Below are 27,552 nucleotides of genomic sequence, written 5' to 3'. Positions count from 1 at the left end.
CGTTTTATAGCAAGGTTATTTTTTTCTACGGGATGAAGTTACCGACTTCATGCCCAACCCTAATCCTTTATCTGAGCTTGAGACTGGCAGTCGCCCTAGAAGAGCTACATACGCAGTTGGATGAAGAATACTGGTGGGCGGCCTGTGCTCCTTTATGAGGGGTAACAGGCGTAGGTATTTAAGTAAGTAAGTATTTCCAAATTTCACTACTTCAGTTGGAACTAATAGTCTCAATACTACTTGTACTACAAATATAACTGTTTATCTAAACTCCATCTGTTTGTTTATTAAGAGGCTCAACAATTCATAATTACTATGTAATGATATGCACTATTTAAATGATTTAGTAATCAAAGTGATATCAAAGACAACATTTTAGTCATTTTAAGATAAATTCTACTTAAACACATGAATTACTGAAACTCAAGAAGTTCATAAAGATTGCTTTTTTAAAACTTATCAACATATAAAAACATATTTTGGTCGTTTGATTACATTTCGATTGAGATCATGAATTGATCAATGTTAGACTATCATTGAAAACCTGGAAGCAGTGAACGGCCGTTTCTTCATAGTATGGAGTTATTCATCAGTGAATGCCCACAACCACGCACGCGAGATTCAAAATCGGGACGTTTGATCTAGAGCGCGAATACTTAACCTTTATACAACCGAGCCGGTATCCAACAGTGTTGATGTCTAACTTCAACATACCTACGATGTTGTGTGATCATCTTAAATTGTCGTCAGTGAATGACTGCCTCACATTCGGAAAGAATTAGCTCCACTGTTTGAGGCTTTTTACTAGAGCCCTGAGAATTACCTTTCGAAGTTAGTCACTAGTGAGCACATGATAATGATCAGTCTAGAGTTGTGGCTATTATTAAGTGTTGATTGAGATCATGAAACAACCAATGTTGGAAATTAACACTGTGGATGCCGGTTCAGTGGTCTAGAGATCAGGCGTTCGCGAGCGAGACTGGAGGTCCTGGCTTCGAATTCCACGTGAAGGATCGTGGGTGAGTACTGCTGAGTAGTCCTTAACAAGGAGGAATCGTCCGTTCAATGCATCTAGGTTTTCAATGGTGATCTAACATTGATCAGCTTATCATCTCAATCAAAACTCGACAATCTCCACTACTCTATACTAATGATTACATCTTTTATTGACTTTACTTATGATATTAACATATAGCACATATGATTCTGGTTTTTCCAGATGCATAGCTAGTTCTTCGGCAATGCTAGGAAGATGGTAGTGTTCTAATTACCTTGTAGATGACTTTGAACACAGAATCCGCTTTGATTGAATGATCTGTGTGATTCAAGGTGACTATTATGTAAACATGAATATACAGTTCGGGAAATGAACTAACCGGGAAAAAAATACAACTATTCAATGAGTTACATCTTAGTTTCTATGTCACAATGGATTTTGATTTTAAAAAATACATCATACCAGAATTACTGTTATTAGAAAAAATCTTCCCCTTTCTAAATGGATTATATTTGAATCAACTGTTTGCTATGACTTTTTTCTTTCAAACAAATACAATTCATTCTAGAGCTTAAGCGTCCGCACACGAGAGCAACATGTTCTGGGTTCGAATCTCGCGGGGCGGGATCCTGGATGTGCACTTTTAGGAAGTTTCATACTAGGACAAAACGGCCGTCCAGTGCTTCCAGGTTTTCTACAATGATCTAGCCTCAATTGACTTGTGAATTCAACTATAAAATTACTAAAATCTCCAAAAGCTCTTTCTGATAACAATTCATGTAGACCAAAAGAAATTTATTCTCATGCATACATAAATGTATTTCTTCATTCTAAGCAAATATAGATGGTGACTAGTAGTGGAATCCAGAACGCGTGTTTCGTCCTATTTAGGATTCATCAGCTTATAAAGCTTATAACCTAAAGCAATATTGAGGCAATCTACACAAGAAACACATATACCAATAAGAGAGCGGGAGCTAGCGAGAGAGAGAGATTGATCAATTGCAGTCATAAACAACAATGGAAAGATACAAGTAAAACAACACAAAGTGTTTGTTTGTTTTTCGTTTCCCAACTTTCAACTTATTTATGTATGATTGACAAATGTTATTTCTAATTACATTAAAAAAAACACAATAATATACACAATAACACAGTCCGTCTAATACGAATGAGTAGAAATAACCTTAGAAAAGAAAAGGAAAAAAAGAAGAAAACTACCCATTAGCTTAACCATATGCCTAAAAGAAAAAGAAAAAAAAGAGAAAAAACGGACAATCATTAGTCGTTGTTTTTTTTAATTTTATTGATTTATTGTTTCTATGATTCATTTATTCATTTTTTTAGGGTTTATTCATGCTACTGATGAGTCAGTTAGTCAGTAGTCAGTCAGTTAGTTTAATTGGAAACGATTAATGAACGATTAAGTTTATCCAATGAACAAACGGAAATCTTTTTTTCTTTCAAATTTTATTACAAACTCTTTGTTTCTTATGAATATCAATAGGTTACAGACAATTTAACTAAAAAAAAGTAAATAAAACATGGTGACATGGTGATGTAAAACAGTTTAGTTTTATAAGTTCGAGTTGACTAAGGTGATTTTGTGCTTGTTACTAAGATAACAAAGTTGATCATTTTTCTCCCTCCTCCCCCTGAAAAAGTTTTTTTTCGCCAACTCCTACAAATTTTATTTCTTAATGTGAAAAAATTATTTATCAGTATAGGGTTGTGGAGATTATTACGTTATTGATTGAGATCTTGAACCTATTGATGTTAGACCATCATTTAAAACGTGGAAGCACTGGATAGTCGTTTCATCCTATTTTGGGACTCCTCCACAGCAGTGCGCATCCACGACCTCGCTCGTGGGATTCAAACTCAGGCCCTTCAGTCTCGTGCGTGAATGCCCAACCCACTAGACCCCTGAGCCGGCTGGTATCCAACGGTGTTAATGTCTAACTTCAACCAATCCACGAAATTTCGCGACAATCTTCCATTGTACTGAGGTAGATACCTGTTTCTACCCGACACGGTTTGGCTCCACTAGTTACGGCTTCTCACTAAAACTGAGAAAATTCCCTCACGAAGCTAGTCATTAGTGAGCACATGATAATTATCGGTATAGGCTTGTGGAAATTATTAAGTTATTGATTCAGATCTTGAAACGATCAATGTTAGACCACCATTGAAAATGTGGAAGCTTCCAGTGCTTCCAGATTTTCAATGGTGGTCTATCGGTTCATAATCTCAATCTAAAAGTTAATAATCTCCACAACCTCTTTTACTGACCATGATCATAAGCTGATAGTGAATTTAAACGATGGATAAAGTTAAGGTAATTGTTTTATAAAGTGACAATAATAATAACGCTTATAATCTATGGAGATAGCGTTATCAATACATATATCTGATTAATATCTAAATTCATAATTATAACACACTGTACTTTATACCTTTTGTTCTATGAACTACTTCTTTCTCTTTGTATCATATCATTATATATAATCTTTTTATATATATTAATACCATTGAAGTGACTGTTTTGATGAATTTGGTATTCATCTTGTTGTGTTAATGAGATATGACAACTTGGACCGATGCTTATATGTGCCTGTTCCTATGTTGCAGATGACTGATTGACTATCCTGTTATTATTTATTAGGATATTTCTAGAATGGATTGCACTTTTTTTTATTTATCTTTGAGTGGTAAAATACATACTAAACTAGGAATGTAGTCATTTTCAGTTTCAGCTTAGAAAGCGTAACCTGTGTGAGTTTCGGTATTGGTGGGCTGTTAGTTGACTCAACTTTCTTTTCAATACGTTGACAGATGGAGGTTCAATCACATTTGAAAGTGATGAGTTCAGTTCGTTCCTATGGGAACGTTGATGGTCAGCTAATAAGTAATTTGTTCTGAGTATGTGAACCTTTTTAGAGTGTTCTCATAACCCTTTGTTTTGGAAAACAAGAAAAATAAGGTTATATCAGCAGCAAAGTTATCATTAATTAATTTAAAAGCTTTGATTAAGTCACCTCTTGTTCTTCTACATGACATGAGGAACATGTTCTTTTATCCAGTCTATCATTCTACAGGGGCTTTGCGATTTCACGAATCCCCTTGGTTGTGATTCTTTGAACCTTTTCTAACAGCTTACTGTCATTTGTTTCAGCAAGGGCTAGCTGCTCTTATGTAATATGTGAGTAAAATCACTACAAAATATACTATATAATATATGAACTAACTTATATTTCAACACTTCTGCATTTATATGCACATAAACATCACTTTTCTGCACCATACTTTTCAATCATTAATTAGTCGGTGTTGGTCATAATTTGCATTTGATCATAGATAATGATAGTGAATCAGTAAAACATTTCAAGAAGGCTCCGTGACTCGGATATCCTGGAAAAAGTACAGAGATAGCTACACGTTCAACTCCAGAACTCCGGGATTTACCACATAAAGAATGGCTATAACTCTTTTCTCTGTCCTATCTCAGATTAAGAGGGGATCTGATTTTGGACCCAATATATCCTCTCTCTTCCTTCCCATTAGATCGGGACATCTCAGAGGACATAACAGAAGAGTAGAAAAGCCAAGGACGAACAAATTACCTGTGGCACACAGGTTTTCACACCAAGTCATCAATTCTTGGAACCTGTCACGCGAAGCAGCGGTGTCCGCACCTTCAATTGACTCATTTAAGAGAACACTAGACACTCACAGAAGCATACTAGAAAAGAAATAATATAGGCCATATGTCTTTTATCCATACTTCACAAATCTGAATCTGAATTATTGTATAATTCTAACCAAAAAACTGGAGATTTTAAGTTTCATGTTGTTAATTTCCATCTAAACAAAACCCACGAGTTATATCAAAACAGAGAATTTTGTACAAAACGTGATAATTAAGCGGCTATAACAAATAAAACGGTGAGACTATAATTTGGTGGACGAATCAATCAGGTATAAGATAACAGATCTCGAATTTTGGGGCGAAAGCCTTTCATTCATTTGGCCTAATAGATTTCTGGCATTATAGCTGATGTCAATTCGTGATGAAAACCATATATATAATTCCTAACTAAAGCACATCATGACAATTATTGAGAAATGGATAATAAAAGCACCAGTAACACTAGCTGCAGCCAGGTACTACAATATATACAAATGATCGGAGAGCATACTTACTGTTTGCTGATTGAGTAATATTTATCAAGGTCACTTAAGATTCATTCGAAGGTCATCCATAAATTATAGTCTCGCCATGTAAATCTTAATCTTGTTCATTGAGTCGTTGACTCGCTCAATCGACTCACACGCTCACTCGCTTGATTTTTGGCATTACTTTTTCATGCTTGCTTAAAGTACATGTAATTTCGGTTATCTGTTCATGGTATAATAATAAACTTAATCAGCACTTCGTATTCGCCTTCTGATTAGTACACCGTTGGGGGGGGTCATCTAGTGACCACTTAATAACCGAAAGATATTTCTCTTGTAATAAACTTTAATTTCACTTGTACATTACTACTTTTTAGCTTATTTAGATATCAGATGTTAAATAATAACATTTTATGACTCCCAAATCTATTCGTAATATTATGTAACTGTTAAACGATAAGATAGAAAAAGGGACATTACCTATGAAGTGAATAGTATTCATGTATATGCGAAATCATACAAATTTCGGTGTAGATTTTATAATATTAATAAACATTATACAAACAAAGAAATAGTTTTAGTTGTTAAATTCATCATCAGACCACTAGTATGGGACTCCTCAGCACTGCGCATCTACGACCTCGCCCCTTGAGAGATTCGAACCCAGGACCGAATGGTTTCGCGCACGAGCACTTAACCACTAGACCACTGATCGGGCCAACATCCAACGGTGTTAATGTCTAAATTCAACCAATCCACGAAATTGAGCGACACATTCACCATTGTCTTCAGTGAGTTTCTATCTCACAACACACCCGGTCTAACTCTACTAGTTACTACTTCTCACTAGAATTCCATGAAATACCTCTCGAATCTAGTCACTAGTGGGCATATGTTGATTATTAAAAGAAGAGTGTTTTGTGGATATTATAATAATTTCAATAGTTGGATTCATCATGAGTCAATTGAAACTAGACCACCATAGAATACCTGGAAATACTGGATAGCCGTTTCAACTGACTCATGACCTCAACCATTGAAATTACTATAATATCTACAAAACCCCTTCTCATACAAATCAAGATTAAACAGCATACAGTAGTTTTTTTTAGTGTTTTGAAGATTGTAAATTACTCTTATTGATAAGGATAATTCAGTGAAGTAAATTATCTTTTCAATCACGTCATTTACTATCACTATACAGTCATATTAACATAGATAATAAGATAAATCATGTATCATATTGAAATTGTTTACCAGAACCAAAAACTACATGTTGTAATAAATCAAAGGGGTGTTGTAAAGTAGCAAAATTACAAAAACAGACTTTTGAAGAAAGCTAATTGTTCACATGATGAATAATAAATAAAAACTTGATGATAATTACATCATAAATGGTTAACATCTTTAAGATTTATGATTGTCAAAGCTTCTGTTTTTGTATAGATTTATGGTTCATTTTCCACTGAATTCGAAATGTCTAACCTTATAGGTGATTTTGAAGTTTGCTTTTAAATAGGGTTTAATGATTAGACTTAATTATATATGTTTTAGAATCAAACTATTAATCGTTATGCATTTATTATCGGTTAACCATATTAAGTAATGAATAAAAAAAAGGGAAATCATCAGTTTAGTATTTCATTACAATATGGACGCTCAGTCAGTCAGTCAGTCGGTTAGTCAGCAACAGCTTAGAACTTCGTACGTACGTACATCAGTTCGAGTTGCCATGCCATATAAGCACAGGAATACAATTGTCGATTCAAATCCCACAGTGGTAGAGGTAGTAGAAGTATAAGCAGCAATCGGGAAGATTAAGGTTTGAAGATGTTATTCAAGGAGTATAATTCAGTTAAATAAATTTGGGAAAAGAAAAAAAGGAGACAAGGAATAATCAGGAGATTAGAATTTGGGAGAACACAAAGAGTGTATGCACCTGCGCCATTGCAAACGATTTTGAGCCATGTCATTCAGGGTCTCTAACCATCGGTTGCTATCATCTCGCGGTCCCCAACCAGGTAGTCTACACCTACCGACATGACTCAGTCCACTTGTCAGTGACTTCATGGATTTGTGCCATGTTTTGATCTGGCCGCCACTAGCTTTCTTCCAACCTACTCTTATACCACTGAACATCGCACGTCGAGGCAGTCGGTCGTTGGGCATACGTAACACGTGTCCCAACCATCTCAACTGATGAAATTTCACTACGTCATCAATGGATTTGCCATCCTTACCTAGTACCCATTCCCTAACAACTGCATTACATACTCGATGGTCCCACGATATACGAGCAATGTTTCGAAGACACCTATGACCGAATACTAGTAACCTACGAATATCTTCTACTCTTACCGCCTATGCTTCACTCCCATAAAGTTGGACAGAACGAACTGCTGCACAGTAAACACGTCCTTTGGTTGATAGACAGATATCTCGCCTACGCCATAAATGACTCAAGTTGGCAAAAGCTAGTCGAGCCTTCTGTATCCGTACTGAAATTTCATCAAACACCAGACCACAAGGGCTGACGAGACTCCCAAGATAAGTGAAGCGGTCGACACGCCCAACTACTTCACTCCCTATCATTAGTTCAGGTACTGATGCAACCTAATCCTAAAGCAACCTTTTGCATTGTTGTTTAGAGTGGTCAGAAGACTCTACAATTTGTCAGCGTTTCCACCAAATAGAACTATGTCATCGGTATATTCTAAGTCAACAAGTGAATCTCCCGGTAAAAGTTCAACATGGACATTCGTAGTAGTCAACTCCATTAGGCAAAAACGAGAACAATACTAAATAAACACTAAAGTAACAGATTTTCTAAAATTTTAATCTTAAGCTATTTGAACAAATTTATAATCCACAAACCTATGGTTCATGTGTCTACTTTCAATGTTTTCACATTATTACACAACAATCTTCGAATTTATTCCATGAATAGCTGGCTCACATCTAACATATTTAGATTCCACCTCATCAACTGATTTACCACCATTCTCCAATACAGTAGGTCTAACCGCATTATTACCTGCCCATTGATCCCAGCAGATGCGAGCAATATTTCTAAGACATCTGTGATCAAATACTAGAGGCTTACGAATATCTTCTACTCATAATGGCCACGTTTTGCGGTCGTATGGTAGAACAGAACGAACTGCCGCGCAGTATATTCGTCCCTTAGTTGGCACACGAATATCTTGCCCTCGCTATAGGTGGTGACGTGAGTTGGCAAACGAGCTTTTCGAATCTGTCAGACACTAACCTATTAGGGCCTATCAAACTTCCAATATAAGTGGAGTTTTCAATGTGTTCCACTACTTCACTCCCTATCCGTAATTCAAGTGTTGAAGCAGTGGTAGTAGAGAAAATCAAATCATTATTTCTTCTAGAGAAATTCTGAAAATGATTTAGGTTATTAAAATATTTCAAGGAATAAAATTCAATTAACTAGATTATTGAATTTTATATTTCATCTTGATATATACATATATATTGGGGAAGAAAAAACTGTTAGGGAAAAAGTGATATGAAATTTAATATGTTTCATATATCATATCAAATACACATTACGTCGGGAAATAGAAACAGATAGGAAAAGGATGAATAACAACTGAGAACTGGAAAAGGATTGCTCAGGACAGGGTTAGATGGTGAGTGCTAGTGGGCGACCTATGCTTCTCCACGAGGAGTAACAGGCGTAAGTAAGTAACATCATACCCTGTCTACTCATATTATAATCAATATATTATTAAGACCTTCATATGATACCTTCATACACTACAATCCACAAGACAAATACTATCCATATGTTTTAACCATACTTATAAGTATAATATTGTCTACATATAATGCTCTTAATTATTTTATATGATTTCTATATAATTAATATAATTCTATCTACCATCATGATGACCTTCATCAGTAGTGTTGTTATTATTTATTAAAGAGAATCACAAAACATATTTGGGTGTCATAGAAACTGGGTTATCTGTGCAAGTGTGTGTGTGTGTGTGTTAGTGATAATGAAGGCATTGAATCTTATTTATTTTCAGTATAATTTGTATGAGTTTTTTTTTATTGCCAAAATACTATTGTATTGCTTTCAATTGAGACAATAAAACTCTTTATATCACCTGTTTATAATCATACAAATTTTATGTTGTATTAAAGTGTAAAATGGTAAAATGTATGCTAAATATAAAAAAGAAGTCAATTCCCGTTGTGAGATTGTAATTCAGTGAAGACTACGATGGACGATGGAGCAGTTTCGTTGATTGGTTGAAGTTAGACATTAACACCTTTGAATGTCGACTCAGTGGTATAGAGGTTAAGCATTCGTGTATGAGACCAAAGATCCTGGTTTTGAATCTCACGGGGCGGGATCTTGAATGAGCACTGCTGGATAGTGCCATACTACTATGAAACGGTCATCCAGAGCTTCCAGGTTTCACATGGTGGTTTAACTTTAATCGACTCATGAATTCAACTTTTAAATGAATACAATCTTTACAAAACCACCTTTCTGATTATTTTAATCTCTTTTGTGAGACTATAAGTTATGAAGGACATTTGAGAGACTCTAAAGTGACCATGAGACTGTTCACTTAATAACCAATATCCAATGAGGGTTATAAACCTGTGTGAGGAATTTGAATTATGATTTACAGTTGATGGTTAGGGTTAAGAATTAGATTTAAGATTTTCATCACGAATTGACATCAACTTTAATGCCAAGACTCTGTTTAGCCAAATGGATGAGTGAATTTCGTATCGAAATCTGACACATGTTATTTCAAATCTGATTAATTCATCCATAAATTATATTCTCGCCATCTATTGAAACATTACGGATTGATTTTATCTAAATAAACATAACTGTTGACAATTAGGCAGTAGTAAACACTATGTTGATATCAATTTATCATAGAATTTCTTATTATAGTTCATATACAAACTTACTAAGGTTTTCAAGCTTTATAGAAATCTAGTAAACTATAGATTACTTAATCAATATCCAGCGGTATACATATTATATATTCACTTAATTTGCAATACCATACAACCATTAAACAGTACCATCTAGAGCTATCTTACATCAATTCAAATTTGAGATCATGAGTCAATTGAAGCTATATCCCTATGGAAAACCTATAATCACTGGATGGTCGTTTCGTATTATTGTTGGACTCTTCATCAGTGTACATCCAAGATACCACCTCGTGAGATTCAAATCCACGACTAGCACGCGAACGCTTAACCACTAGATCACTGAGAAGAGGAAGACCAACCAACATATTACGCTGAGAAATGGAGACAGACATGAGAAGAATGAAGAACGATTGGATAGAATTAGAAAGGAAGGCCCAGTATAGAGTGAGTTGGAGAATGCTGGTCAGCGGCCTATGCTCCATTAGGATTAACAGACGTAAGTAAGTAAGTAAGTAATTTATGAATGTTGATTGATTATGAATAAATTGTTGATTGTGTTGGCTTACAACCAATGCGAGAACAGATCAAAGATTGATGTGTATCAACGATCTCAATCAAATTCACTTTTAATTTTACATAATGCATTAATTGTTTAAATCCCAGTGAACAGACAACTAATAACGTGGTTGAATAGGTTTACTACACTCTAATAATCAAATTAATAACGATTCATATTTAAATGAATTAAGATAGGCCAAGATCAGTGTTCTATACCATGGGGCTTATCAATCATTCTATAATCTTTATTGATCACTTATCCACTGTTATTTTTTTCTTTCCTTTTCTTTTCTTTTCACTTTTTTGTTGTTGTTATTGTTGTGATTCTTGTCAAATTAATCTTTTAGTTGTAATTTATCATTTATTATAGTGATCAACTATTGAATGAAATATTCATCATTATGTAATAGTTATACATAGTTATATTGTAGTTCAGCAGAATTTCTCTCAATTCTCCATTCCCCATTTTTCTTCTGATAGAAATATCTACATAAACAATTTGATTAAGATTACGTAATCATGATAATCATAATAATTTTGGTATAATATCTCATTTTCATGGATTTTTTAGTAGTTATGCTTTAATTAAGGTTTTTGGTATGTATATCTATATATATGCGCGTGATTATGTTTACATGCTAGCCTGATAAAGTATATTGAATTGTATGCATATTAGAATTAACAATTAGTTAACTACCTTGGCCAGAACAGGGTTGGATGGAGAGTGTTAGTGGGCGGTCTATGCTCCTCAACGAGGTGGAACAGGTCTAAGTAGGTAAGTAACTACCTGGTCAATCAATGAACCGGATAAATAGTTTTCTTTATTATTACCGGGGGAGAAAGGAACCTTAATAATGGTGTATATAGAAGAAATTATTCATTGAATAGATAATGGATACTTATCATTCTATTCCATTCTGTGATCAATCTATACATGAATCTAAATTGTATTAAAATGTCCTAAGATAAATTTACTTTAAATAAACAACAACAAAGTTTATTGTTTTTTTCATAAGACATCCAAGTTCCGAAACTTAACTGTATACATAAATAGACAGAAGAAAAGGTAAACAAATGACTAGTAATAAAGGGGGTGGTTTATTTATATAATAATATTTAAACCGATCGATATATTGACTTAATTTATGATGAATCCCCACCCTCCAAAAAAGAGGAAAATTTATACCTAATAACATTTTATAAGATGGTGACCATCACTGGAATCTAAGATGTTAAGTTTAGTTCAATCAAGGACTTATCAGATCAATGTACCTGACTTTTAATGTTCATGTTTATTCAGGGACTTGAATACAGTTTAATTCGTTCTTTTGTCGTGTTATCTACTTAGTTATTGATCAAATGGAATGGGAATATTCAGGTAATTTATACAAATAGAATCAAGTCACCCAATAAGTGTAGAGGATAAACATCTATTATCCTCTATTGCTAAACATATAATCGAAATAGACCGTATGATTGGTCTTTGTGATGTTGTATAAAAGTGTAAAAGAGCGTATACTAAGGTTTATTAAAACCTAAGCCACACGAAAATTCAAACCGCTTTTGTGTATTCAAAACAGTTTACTCTCCTTAGACCTGCCCTGGTAATATTGGCTTATTGTCCAGAGTGATTAGGTTTCAAATTGTATTCACATTATTATTATCAGTCTTATTATAATCCTTGTCTCCTCTTACCCTCGATTTCTAGTCTAATTGACTTAGCAAGTATATGTGTAATCAGATTGTTCTGAATGTATTGCGCTAATATATCATCACATACTCTTTGTAAGCAATGATGAATAGTGACTAGCACTGGAATCCAGGACGCGCGTTTCGTCCTATTTGGGACTCCTCAGCTGGATGTACCAACATCTCACAGTTGATGTTCACTCTGGGACTCGAACCCAGTACCATTCGCTTCAAACGCCATCGCATTATCCACTCAGCTCCTGAGTCCTAATAGCCAATTGCTTGTGCAATAGGGTGAATTTTAATTCAGTTGGTATTGATCAGACTGATCAATTGCAGTCTTAAACCTCAATGGGAAGATACAAACCAAACAATACCAAGTGAATATCATCACATAGTTCTGATAATCTTCGTCTTATTACATGATAGAAATTTATCAAAGGGACTAAGTGCTTTAAATTATAAAATGAATTTTCTAGGCCCGTTAACTGTATAGATTGACTTCAGGTGTATACTTTTGTAAAATTACACAACTTTAGAACAATGGATAGCAACTCAATAGTTTAAAAGTAAAGTCAACATTACAAATCCTGAGGGTTCAAGAACAATTTTTAGTAAATTTATGAATGTGTTTATGATTACACTAACCATACTGCATAATTAATCATAACGATTGGATCATTCCTAGAACTTAAACAATATGGGATTGTTTACTAATTAAAGACTTAATCTTGTTTTTGTATCAAGTTTAATAATTCATTTGGTCTTTAGTGACCCCTTATCTGACTCCAACTAAATAGTATGAATGAATCGTCAATCCTCGTATATAATTGTCAACTTAGATTGCGTTAGTGAATAACAGAATTAAATAAGTCAAATACGAGAAAGGATTACCGAATACGTATGTTTCATACAATCGTTGATCCAGACAAATGATCAGAGGAGCGAAGCGAAATGACGTGCGATGGAGAAGGCATGTAAGCCAACTTGATTTAATCAAGCGTAAATCGATATTTACAGCTGGACAAAAATAAGTCACAGACATCTGATGAATAGGATACGAAGTACACACATGTTGATATAAAAATAGTCAATGTTGATAAGTGAATGATTGACAAAGTGAAAACGTGACTCAAGAAGAATGATCAAATTGACCCATCCCGAACCTAGAATAACTTATATGGGCTTGACATAGTGACTAACAAACACTACAGAGTAACAGTTACTAGGTCACAAAATTTTAGTTTACTCAGTAACTGTTAGTTTAAAGCTTCAAGTTCTTAAGTGAAAGATGTAGATATTTTGTTTTTGATCATCTAAATAACTTGTTTAAATCTTATAGCATTGTAGTCTTTCATATGCTTTTTAATGAAAATATGGCTTTCATTCTTCTGTTGGTTGACCGGATTATAATGAACAGCTCGGAATTAACTAGACGATTTAGACTTAGTATATTATCTGGCTCTTCTATCCCATACACACGAACAAATGCAGATGAAGGCACTTAGTGTAGAATCAGCCTTTGCATCAGCAGGCTTCAACGTACAGAAGGGAAAAAGCAATATCCTGAAATACAACACGGAGAACACCAACACAATCACACTTGATGGAGAAGCTCTGGAAGACGTATAATCTTTCACGTACCTGGGAAGCATCATCCATGAACAAGGAGGATCAGATGCAGATGTAAAGGCAAGGATCGGCAAAACAAGGGCCTCATCCTTACAGTTGAACAACATATGGAACTCAGAACAACTGTCAACAAATATCAAAGTCAAAATCTTCAGTACGAACGTCAAAACAGTTCTACTGTACTGAGCTGAAATGTGGAGAACTACTACAACCAACATTAAGATGGTGCAAGTATTTATAAATAGTTGTCTACACAAGATACTCAACATCCATTAGCCGGATACTATCAGCAACAGCCTACTGTGGGAGAGAACAAACTAGCTTCCAGCTGAAGAGGAAAGTAGGAAAAGACGATAAAAATGGATAGGACATACATTACGCAAATCATCAGACTGCATCACGAGGCAAGCCCTAACTTGGAATCCTGAAGGGAAGCTGTTGAGATGAAGGCCAAAGAGCACATTACGCCGGGAAATACAAGCAGATATGAAAAGGATGAATAGCAATTAGAAAGAACAGGAAAGGATTATTCAAGACAGGGTTGTATGGAGAATGCTGGTGAGCGGCCTATGCTCCTTCATGAGGAGTAACAGGATTGAGTAATTAAGTAAGTAGATAATTGTAACAGGTGTATTCTGATGCGAATAATAAAAAGGATAACAATGGTTGGTATTGTATGACAGTGAGTTTCAAAAAGTTTATATTTATTAGCTCATCAAATGTAGTCATATCATACTGTTAGATCTTCCGAATTCAATTGTTTAGAAAAACATGACATTTGATTAGTTTCAACAGTTGTCTAATTTTCTTGTTACAATTTTGAAATGATAAAGAGTTAGTCGTAATTTCATCAGTTTATGATGAGGAATCTATGTCTCAAAAGACAAAACACTATGGTATAATTGTCCTTTATTTACTGGACACAGGATACGAGTTAGATAAAAGAGTTGGAAAAAGAAATTCGAATGAATATGGTGAGACTATAATTTAAAGACGACCTTTGAGCGACGCTAAAGTGACCTTGAGAATGGACACCTAATAACTAAAACTAAATGAGGGTTATAAACCAGTTGGAATCATGATTTACAGTTGATAGTTAGGGTTAGGAATTAGATTTAGGGTTTTCATCATTAACTGACATTAGCTATAATGCCTTAAACTCTATTTAGCCAAATGAATGGATGAATTTCGCGCCAAAATCCAAGACGCTTGCCCTGATTCTCAATATTTTTGTTCAATCAATCATCTAATAACAAGACCATTTCAGAAGTAAAGAAACTAAGGTTTATGGAATAATACTAAGATGAGTACTGGGACTCCTCAACACTGCGCATCCACCATCCCGCTGGCGGGATTCGGACGCAGAGCCTTCAGTCTGGCGCGCGGACGGCTAACCTACTGGACCACTGTGCCGGCGGGCATCCAGTGGTGTCAATGTCTAACCTCAACCAATCCACGAAGTTGCGCGACCGTCTTCCATTGCACTGAGGTAGACATCTGTTTCTACCCGACACGGATTAGCTGCACTAGTCACGGCTTCTCACCAGAACTCCGAGAATTTTCTCACGAAGCTAGTCACTAGTGAGCACATGGTAATTATCAGTTTAGGGGTTATGGAGATTGTTAAGTTATTTTTTAATTGTTGATTGAGATCATGAACCGATTGATGTTAGACCACCATTGAAAACCTGGAAGCATAATAACATAAATTTTTAATTATTCTTAAAAGGATATAATGGATACAACAGGAAAATGACTATTTAAAATATTGGGAGAACTGTTGAAAAACAATTTAACCTACAATTCTGTCCATAACATTTTTAAAATGCATAGTTTAAACATGTTGATGAGAGCAATAGTATATATGGTGAAAATCACCCTTTCATGAACTCTCATAGGTTGACAAAATGTTTAGGACTGTGCTTTAAGAAATTGGTTACCTCAAGTTTGAACGATGGGTTCAAACTCTTGTGAAAGCTGTAAAGCTTAGCCGTTTCTAAAGAGGTTTGTGATATTACTCGATGTCTCTTTACTTTTTATAAATATATATTTGAAAGAAACTATTGAAATTGTCTGTCAGTATTCTGAGGACTCACAAAACCTCTGCTTTTGTGTATTTCAGGTATATAATTCCAGTTGAGTGACGTAATGTATGGTTGTAAGTAACCTCTGTGGTCTTATTTTGACTGATAAATATTCGTATCAGAAGAGGTTGTTTGTGGACATTATAGTAATTACAATAGTTGAAATTATGAGTCAGTTAAAGCTTGACCGTCATGGAAAACGTGGAACAACTTGACAGCCGACTCAGTTGTCTCGAGATCAAAGGTTCTGGTTTCGAATGCTCCTTGTGGGATCGTGGGTGCGCACTGTTGGATAGTTCCAAACTAGGTCGAAACGGCCGTCCATCGCTTTCACGTTTCCCATAGTGGTCTAGTTTTAATTGACTCATGAACTTAACTAAAAAAGTTCCATCAAGTATGTTAAGAAAATTAAAGCATAAAGTATAAGTCAGTTGACAAAAAACTTGCTTTCTACATGTAAACTTCAAATGAGATGAAAACAGTAGTTGAACACATCATAGAATAAATACTTTACAGATGATTTGCTGTTCACTAACATGGATGGCCCATCATCAATTATGAAACCAACTGTCTATGAAACAAAATCAAATGATGATCATTAACATAATTCATACTAAATTGAACAGTTGAATATATGAGTCAATTCAAACTAGACTATCATGAAAAACCTGGAAGCATTGAATGTCTGTTTCATTCTAGTATGCAACTCCTCAGCAATGTACTTCCATTATCCAGAGGGCGTGATTTGAACTCAGGATTTTTGGTCTCACACGTAAACATTTAATTTTTAAACTAATGAGCCGGCCGTCTAGTGCTTTCAGATTTTTCATGGTGGTCTGACTTTCATCGACTCATGAATTCAATTTAAAACAAACGATGGGGATTAGTCAGAAGAAACTGTCATAATGTTCAAGAATCTGTATATGATACTAAATATATACAATGAAACAGAAAAATTGTTAAACACTTTGTGTACTTAAAGTGTTAGCCATAAGGAATAATTCAAGTGATTGATCATTGTTAATAAAAATAATACACAGTGAATATGTCTGTAAAAATTGCCTAATTCATAGATTAGGCATTTATGCATGAATTCATAGGTTCTGTTCTCGCATATAGAATAATGAATGAACAATTCCGAAGAGTCGCATACGAGGATAGGACGAAACAGTCGTCCAGTGCTTCCAGGTTTTCCATGGTGGTCGAGCTTCAATTGACTCATGATGAATACAACTATTGAAATTACTATAATATCCACAAAACACTCTTCTTTTAATAATCAACATATGCCCACTAGTGACTAGATTCGAAAGGTATTTCATGAAATGCTAGTGAGAAGCAGTAACTAGTAGAGTCCAACCGGTTCTGTTGTGAGATAGAAACTCATTGAAGACAATGGTGAATGTGTCGCTCAATTTCGTGGATTGGTTGAATTTAGACATTAACACCGTTGGATACTGATCGGTTCAGTGGTCTAGTGGTTAAGTGCTCGTGCGCGAGACCATTCGGTCCTGGGTTCGAATCTCTCAGGGGGTGAGGTCGTAGATGCGCAGTGCTAAGGGGTCCCACAATATGACGAAACGGCCATCCAGTACTTCCAGGTTTTCTATGGTGGCCGAGCTTCAACTGACTCATGATCTTAACCATTGAAATTACTATAATGTCCACAAAACCCATCTGATATTATTTATAATATTTATGCGATGTTTTGTATCATTTCAATAGAAGAATTTGAATATTAGTCTTAATAATTAAGTTTAATATCTAATATACTGAGTATTTTTACTACGAGCGAAATTCAAGTAGTAGTCATTCATTAAAAGATTCTTTAAATGGAAATTTGTAATTAAGTATACTAATGTAATTGATTCTATATCATAAATATATTCATAATTTGAATAATCTTGTGTTGTAACATCAATGTACATTCTTTTTTACGATTGATCTTCTAACTCAATAATTAATTACTTTACTTACTTACTTACTTACTTACCTACCTACCTACTCACTTACTTACTTCCTTACTTTACTTACTTACGCCTGTTACCCCTCGTGAAGGAGTATAGGCTGGCAACTAGTACCCTCCATCTAACTCTATCCTAACAATAAGAGCAACAAATTTTTATAGATACATCAAGCATACAAACAATGTCGGGGACCAGAAGAATTATCAAAAGTATAACTTCTCAAAAATTCAACATTTCATTTCCATTGAAGAATATAGAGATACCTATTTACTCAGCAAAAACAATAATAATAATAATAATAATGGGCAGCATCATTGATGAACACGGAGGATCTGATGCAGATGTGAAGGCGCGGATCGGCAAAGCAAGAGCAGAATATTTACAACTCAATAACACCTGGATCTCAAAACAACTGTCAACCAACACTGAGGTCAGGATTTTCAATACAAATGTCAAGACAGTTCTACTGTATGGGACAGAAACCTGGAGAACTACGAAAGCCATCATCCAGAAGATACAGGTGTTTATTAACAGTTATCTACGCAAAATACTTCGGATTCGTTGGCCTGACACTATGAGCAACAAGCTACTGTGGGAGAGAACAAACCAGATCCCAACGGTGGAAGAAATCAGGAAGAAACGCTGGAAGTGGATAGGACACACATTGAGGAAAGCACACAACTGGGTCACAAGGCAAGCCCTCACATGGAGTCCCTAAGGCCAAAGAAAAAGAGGAAGACCAAAGAACACATTACACCGGGAAATGAAGATAGACATGAGGAGAATGAACAAGAATTGGATGGAACTAGAAACGAAGGCGTAGGACAGAGTGTATTGGAGAATGCTGGTCAGCGGCCTATGCTCCATTGGGAGTAACAGGCGTAAGTAAGTAAGTAAGTAAGTAAGTAAGTAAGTAAGTAAGTAAGTAAGTAAGTAAGTAAGTAAGTAATAATAATAATAATAATAATAATAATAAGAGATCTTCCATCTAGACATTCCACAATAATATCAAATGAAATAGATCAGTTTTGGATTATTTCTCATTGAAGTTTTACATCATCATTAATCATCAAACATCTGGTTCATTGACCTGGTTTACTGACATAAATTTATTGAATAATTTGTATAAAAAAGAAAAAAAAGAAGAGAAGAAAGAATTACCTCCATGACCGTTAAACAAAAGATATATCCCTTTTATCTTTTTATACACTGAATCATTTTAAATGGATACATTTATCTTTATTTACTTAGAATTTCTCTATTTATCCCTTAGATATAAATGTTACCAACATTTAGATCATTTTAGTTACTAGGTAGTGATCTTTGAAATTTTTTTTAAACTCTTTATGATATTCATCTTTTGACTTAAGGTGATATTGAGGCAATTTACACAGGATGCCCATATACTAACATGAACAAACTGATCAATTTCAGTTCTATATAACAATGGGATGATATAAGTAAAACAATAATAATAATAATAATAATAATAATAATAATAAGTGAGTTTGAAATTACACCCCTTTGTACTATCAGGACTCAGCAGCTAAGTGGAGAACGTGATGGCGTTCGAAACGTATGATACTGGGCTCGAGTTTCGGGGTGAATGTCAGCTCTGAGATGCAAGTACATACAATTGACGAGTCCCAAATAGGACGGAACGCGCATCGAAATGCATTTCACTGTTAGCCACTATCCATCTTTTCTTTATGATATTTCCTTTAATTCTTAATAAGCTAACCATATTGTGATGAAGTTTTCGTTCTCTGATCTAAATATTTGGTTGTAAAGTTAGTGTTAATGATGTTGTTCAGAATAATAATTAAAACTCTAACAACAAACCATCCAGCTTAGAGAATAAAACTTTATCAAAATCATCTAAATGAGTTAAAGATCTTCACTAGCCTGATGAGTGGCCTAGGCTCCTCCACGAGGAATAACAGGCGTAAGTAAGTAAGTAAGTAACTAGCTTAAAGTACGATTGTATAGTTTAACTAAATGATATCATCAACAGTCATACATTCACCTTCTTCCTCAGTGACTTAACAGGTTTCTTTAGTCGATTGTTTATTTACCTAAAAATGTCTGATATGATAAGATGATTTTTGAAATAAGCTTCATAGATATTTCATAAGCGTTAAATTACTTTATTCTAGTGAACTTGTTTTACTTTTGGTAGTTTACGCAGCTTTTATTATCAAAATTTGTATTCAAGCTGATTGTCATATTCAGTTGGCTGAGACGGCCGGCATCCAACGGTGTTAGTGTATAACTTCAACTAATCCACGAAGTTGAGCCACCGTACATCATTGTCTTCAGTGAGTTACTATCTCACAACAGACCTGGTTGAACTCCACTGGTAACGGCGTCTCACTAGAACTCCAGGAGTATCTCTTGAAGTCAGTCACTAGTGAGCAGATGGTGCTTCCAGTTTTTCCATGGTGGTCCAGCTTCAACTGACTCATGATTTTAATAAGTGAAATTTCTAAAATCTCTACAAAACCCCTTTAAATGATATATTTGTTAGAAATTAGTCGAAAAATTTATTAATTTGATAGTTGAATTCGTGAGTTTATTAAATCTAGATCATCATGAAAAACTTGGAAGTATTAGATGGATGCTTCGTTCTATTGTGGGACTCTTCAGCAGTACACAAGCATAAAATATTTGCAACTGAAAAATATCTGGAACTCAAAATAACTGTCCACAACTCAACACCAAAGTCAGATTTTCTAATACAAATGTCAAGACAGTTTTACTGTATGGGGCAGAAACTTGGAGAAGAAACAAGTGTTTAATAACAGTTGTCTACTTCGGATGTGTTGGCAAGATACTATCATCGACAACCTACTGTGAGAGAGAACAAATCAGATTCGGAAGCAGGAAGAAATCAGGAAGAAGTGCTGGAAGTGGAGTGGACACATTTGGAATTCTCAAGACGAAAGGAGAAGTGGAAGACTAAAGAACATATTTCACCGAGTAATGGAGACAGATATGATAAGAATGAAGAACAATTGGGGGGAACTAGAAAGGAAGGCCGAGGACATAGTGGTCGGCGGCCTATCTTTTATTGGGTTTAACAGGCATAAGTAAGTAAGTAAGTAAGTATGTAAGTAAGTCAGCAGTGCGCATCCACGATCCCGCCCTTCGAGACTTGAACCCAGGACCTATCGTTCAACTTCTAGACCACTGAGCCGGCACCCAAAGTTTTTAATGTCTAACTTTAACCAATTGACGAAATTATTACTTAAAAATATAAATCACGTAGAATGAACCTTAAATAATTTAATTTGAGAAAGAGTAAGAAAAGAAAATTTTCAATTGATCAAAACAGGTGGTTTCCTTAGGGAGCGACACCCGGAGCCTTTGACTAAAGTCTGATCCACAAGGTAGTGGAGCAACGTCAGGAGATGCAGTCCCATGGTAGCCGGTGACCAACGATTGGTTCATATATCATTTGTTCCTCTAGGATCCTGCAGCTCAGATGCACCATTGGTTTGGAATCAGGGTCTCCCAACTCCCCTAGGTGAACTGTCCGTGTCCACCGGCCTGGTTAAAGCGCCAGACATTCACTTTTCGTCCTCTCAAATTCGTAAACAACAGTATTGTCGCGAGAAGGTAATGAGTAGGACTTCCCTGTCAGTGGTTGTATGCACATGGCCATATGAGAGCATATGGAGAGGGAGCTGACTCTCCCCACTCTCGGCCATGCCAAGGTATTTGAGGGATGTTGATCCATCTAGTGTTGTAGTGAACGAGAACACTAGTCTAAGTAACTTGACGTTCCGTGCACTGTGTTGAGATTATACAAACTGATACCAACTTACTATCCCTATACTTGTACACTACTAGATTCTGGTTTAATAGTCTAAAGGATAAGCATTCGTGCGCTAAATCAAAAGTTCCCGGGTTTAATCCTCAGTGATGGAGATATGGAAGATCGTTGATGAGTTCTCAATGATTATCTTACTTAGGTTAGTTCGTGATCTTAATAACACTTAACAGCCTCTGGAACCCCTTATTGATCATTTTAAGTGGATATGAAATATATATTCACTAACCTTAAACCCTAAAAGAATTCAATTTTATTAAAGCATGTTTAAGGATTTACTTGTGTCTTGAAAGTCCTTTTAACTATTAAAAAGTCTTACTATTACAATGAATGATCATTAAGTCGTGATTGTTTTTAAACTTGTCCAGATCTTGGAGGTCATGGACTCAATCGATCGAATTGTTTTGTGACTACTACTGTAAGTGAAATGTGATTGTATACAGTAGGTTTTTGATACTAGACAACTATAGATAAATTAGTAAGAAGCAATGGATATAGATTCTATGAAAACTCTCTCATTAAAAAGGTAGATCCGAACGTTTAAGGGATACGATGTTTGGAATATTCGAGATTACGATCAGCAATTAACACGAAACCTAAGTAAACCGTTAAACAACTCAAATTATCTGACGTTAAATCTTATTTTGTAGCGATTTAGATAAAGGAATGAACCTTTCGTTTTATTTAGTAAATCCCTGGTTAGTTACAACACATGGTTCGAATCTTCTATAGTCCACATTCATAGCAACATTCAATAGTGTGTCTACTGCCATCAAATTCCTTTAATTCATAATACTATATAATATAAGGATATCATAATGTTCAGTATGTTTCGCATTTTTAGAGAGTTTATACAGAAATGATATTTGACAAGACTATAATTTTTTGGACGAACCAATCAACTCTTGGATTATGACGCGAAATTCACTCATCTATTTGTTTAAATAGAGTTTTGGCATCATAGCTGATGTCAGTTCATGATGAAAATCCTAAATGTAATTCCTAACCTTAGTCATTAACTGTAAATCATAATTCTAATTCCTCACACTGGTTTATAACCCTCATTTGATCCTAGTTTTTAGGTGGACACTGTCAAGGTCAATCTAGCGTCGTTGAAAAGTCATCCATAAATTATAGCTTCACCGTTATATCTACATTACTATCCGTAGTTATGCACTTCACTGAGTTTCATCAGATCTTGTGAATTATCCATTTGTGAGAATGGGTTTTGTGGAGATTTTAGAAATTTCACTGGTTGAAATCATGAGTCAATTGAAGCTTGACCACCATGGAAAACCTGGAAGTCGTTAACAGTGGAGTTCAACCAGGTCTGTCGGGAGATATCAGCCCACTGAAGACAATGGTGGACGGTGGCGCAACTTCGTGGATTAGTTGAAGTCATACACTAACACCGTTGGATACGCCTAGCTCAGTTGTCTAGTTGGTTAAGCGCCTGTCGCGAGACTGATAGGTCCTGGGTTCGAATCTCGCGGGATTCGGGATCGTGGATGCGCACTACTGAGGAGTCTCATGCTAGGACGAAACGACCGTCCAGCACTTTCAGGTTCCCCGTGATGGTCTAGCTTCAATTGACTCATGATTTCAATCAGTTAAATTTCTAAAAAAAATCTCCACAAAACTCATTCCGATAATAATGACCACCTGCTCACTAGTGACTGACTTCAGGAGATACTCCTGGAGTTCTAGTGAGAAGTCGTTACCAGTGGAGTTCAACCAGATTTGTTTTGAGATAGGAACTCACTGAAGACAATGGTGTACGGTGGCGCAACTTCGTGAATTATTTATTTGTATTTATTTAACTGAAAGGAATTAATGATGAATTCATTACTGATTCATTCAATATAAATATCATAAAACTCTTATGAATAAAGTTAATTGAGTCAGTATCAAATGATGGATCGTATTGAATAATAATCATACACTTGGATTTAGATTCAAAAGCAATCTATAGACTATTATATTTCAACTGAATGTTCTCAAGCCTATTATGTAATACATCAAATGACTTCTGATTTAGAATTGTATACAATTCAATTGATCACAGATCTCTTACAAGATCAATATTATAATGTTATAATAACTCATAATTATAATTTAATAATTGAATTCATGAGTCAATCATAGTCAAACCACCATGAAAAACCTGATAGTACTGGACAACTGTTTCATTCTAATATGGAACTTCTTAGCAGTACACATCCAAGATCTCACCTCATGAGATTCGAACCTAGATCTTATTAGTCTTGTGCACGGAAGCTTAACCTTTACACCATTATGTCGGTCAGCATCCAATAGATATGAATGTCTAACTTCAACCAATCCACAAATAACAATGATAATAATAATAAGCATCAATTAGTTACTTACTTTGAATCAGGTTCTGTATCATTACACTTATGATCAAGATGATTTTCCATAATCAGAACAATATGCAATAATATAAAATAAACATAGAATTATATAATTCCATCATGTATATTATTCATAATATAAAATCCATCAAGATGGATCTTTTGAATCATTTCAATGATAATATAATAAACAATCTGTTGAATATATTATATTGAATGTTCATTGTATATAGTCTTCTTTAATTGAGTGATATATATACACATGAAACACTAATGATGAGTTGATTTCTAATAATTTTTTTCTTCGTTATTTTTCTTTTTTCTTTTCTTTTTTCTCTTTTTTCATTTATTTTTATCTTGATGATTAGTTTAATTAAGTTTTATTATGATTATTATGATAAAAAATTTTTTCTCTTTCTTCTTCTTTCTGGTAAATTTATTCACAATTTATTATGAATCATTAATACCGCCGCCCCCCCTCGCCTTTTAAATCTGTAATTCTTATCCAATATACAAACAGACATACATTTTGTAGTTGGAAACTTTTTGTTCCTTGTTTTCTTTTCTTTTCTTTTTTTTTGGTGTAAACCAATATGCACTTACTTTTATGAAATACATATATATATATATATATATATATATATGGATAGGTAGATAGGTAGATATTATGGTCAAAGACTAAATGAACAGATTTCCTAGACTAAACAGTTTGCTGATAGGCAGTAACTATCTATGATTGTGTATCAATAAGAAAATACAACAATAATAATGTGTAAATATATACACATAGATACCATATGTAGTTTCCATAAAAATATGAATATATGCACCGATTCATCTAGAAACCGATAGATAGATGTGAATACACACATGTGCAAATGACGAAAATGTGTATCTAAAGCTTATCATTTGTGTGTGCGTGTGTGTAAAGTTTCATAAACTAAAATGTTTATAGGACAGAGTTTCAGGTTATTTCTTACTTACATACATACTTTGAATGGTTTAATTTCCATGCATAGGAACACGTGCTTCTATACACTCATACACAGTGTATATATACACATATAGGGTAGTTGTTTTACCAATATTTATCTAATTTCCTTATGATATACATGTGACAAACACTGTCTCATATGTATAAAAGTAAATATATACTTTATATAATGACAAACATCTTTATCTATGAATGAATAGTTAGAATCATATGTAGTTTACTCTATATCCTTTATGATTAAATAAACTATTCTTTCATAAATTCACTTGATGTTGTTTTTACTGGTATCATCCCATTGTTATTTAGAACTGCAATTGATCAGTCTCTTATTGGTATATGTGCATAATGTGGGGATTACCTCGATAAGTCACAAACTTTTTAAGCAAAGATGGATAGTGATTAGCAGTAGAATTCAATTAGACGCACGTTTCATCCTATATGGGACTCGTCAACTGGATGAACCTGCTTGTCAGAGTTGATGTTCAACTCGGGGCTGATCATTTGCAGTCCTAAATAATAATGGAAAGATACAAGTAAAACAACACTAAGTAAATTAAAAACTTCACCCCATTTCACAAGCAGATGGCTATCAGGACTCAGTAGCTAAGTGGATAATGCGATAACGTTTGAAGCGAATGGTACTGAATTCGAGTTCAGGAGTGAACATCAACTCTGGGATGCAGGTAAATCCAGCTGACGAGTCCCAAATAGGACGAAATGCGCGTCTAACTGGATTCCACTGCTAGCCTCTATCTATCTTTGCTTATTCTTTCATAAGTTCCATATGCTTACTTATATTATGTAATCAACTGATAACAATTTAACTTTATATGCTGATCATAATAAAAGTCATGACTTGTGAAGTTCAACCGGGTCTGTTGTAAGATAGTAACTTACTGATGACAATAGTGGACGGTGGCGTAAGTTCGTGGATTGGTTGAAGTTGTCGGTTCAGTGGTCTAGAAGTTAAGTGCTAGCGTGAGAGACTAATAAGTCCTGGGCTCGAACCTCACGAGGCGGGATCGTGGATTTGCATTGTTGAGGAGTCCCATATTGAGATGAAATGACCGTCCAGTGCTTTCAGATATCCCATAGTGGTCTGGCTTCAATTGGCTTATGATCATAATAAAATCCTTTGTACTTTCAACGTTAGCTTTTAGGCTTATCAACTTTATTCTGTAAGATGAAATTGTGAAACAAAAATGAAATTTAGACAATGTGTGGAGATTATTTAGTTTAGATTAAAACCATGAATGGATCAATGTTAGACCACCATTGAAAACCTGGAAGCATTGGACAGCGATTTCGTCTTAGTATAATTTGGGTGAAAATAATGATGTAAACTTAATAAATATAACTTTTTCTGTAATAGTCTTGATGAGTAGTTTCATTACAATATGGAAACAATTGAGTATTTACCTACAACTGTAATTCCAATTGAAGCTGAGATTGGATAAGTCTGTAGAACATTTAAACTAAGACGGAACAACTATTTACTATGTCCAGGTTATATAATGTTGATTCTTAAAGTAAACCATAAAATCCCTTCACAAGTTATTTAATTTGAGGGAAACCATTTGTCCAACAATATGCGTCTTCTTCATAAGCTTCAGGAAGATCGAATGAGTGTTGAAAGCAGAACATCATCTTATACATCTAGCTATATGATAATAATATTATATTATAAACTGGTTGAACATAAGGACTTGAATCAAATTCTTTCGACTAAACAGTTTTAGTCTATCATCATAAACATTGGACTCTAGAGTGGATAGTCGTATGTCGTCTAGTTCTAGGATGCCTACTATTGACTGATCCAGTCTTAAAGAATAACCATTTCTCAGTGAATCCTACATTTTCATAACTCTCCAAATAGTCTGTTCGTAACAAATTTCCCACTATCCAACATTACAATTTAACTTGTACTATATCCTAGTCATTTAGATAAATGCTAAATTACAAGTTTCATAATAGAATTCAATCAATACTGATCACATGACTTCTCTAGTCACATATTTAGTCTCTGGAATGTAAAATCTGTTTGATCATAAGACAATTATGTAAACAAAAGATTATCATTTGCTCAATTTATTCAGCAACATTGACAGTGTCTTGGTTACAAAAAGTTTTAGTTATTACCTTCAGTTGTTTTACGATTGTTGTTTGAGATATTAAATCAATGGAATTAATTTGTATATTTTAATGATCACTAAAAAGAAAACTCGGACTGAAACCCCTTTGGGGCTATTTTCAATCTCAAGCCCGAATAAAGAAAGAGGGTTGGGTATGGGGTTAGCGACCCCATTTCATATGACT

The 27,552-nt window shown here is 34.6% G+C and overlaps 1 protein-coding gene across 1 annotated transcript in view; it reads right to left on the bottom strand.

Moving 5' to 3' along the window:
* MS3_00002467 (uncharacterized protein) overlaps window positions 1-24,835 on the bottom strand; it is a gene marked incomplete at both ends in the record, with an annotated part of 82,052 nt that extends 57,217 nt beyond the window's left edge. Inside the window, 2 exons of the mRNA XM_051210069.1 lie at window positions 24,259-24,734; window positions 24,769-24,835. Coding sequence (XP_051075560.1) covers window positions 24,259-24,308 — 50 coding nt within the window. The remainder of the gene's footprint in view (window positions 1-24,258; window positions 24,735-24,768) is intronic.
* Between the last annotated feature and the right edge of the window lie 2,717 nt (window positions 24,836-27,552).

The sequence above is a fragment of the Schistosoma haematobium genome, chromosome 1 (assembly GCF_000699445.3).
Source record: "Schistosoma haematobium chromosome 1, whole genome shotgun sequence".
Lineage (NCBI taxonomy): Eukaryota > Metazoa > Platyhelminthes > Trematoda > Strigeidida > Schistosomatidae > Schistosoma > Schistosoma haematobium.
Note: the sequence above shows the minus strand (reverse complement) of the source record. Positions and strands in the feature narration are given on the sequence as shown.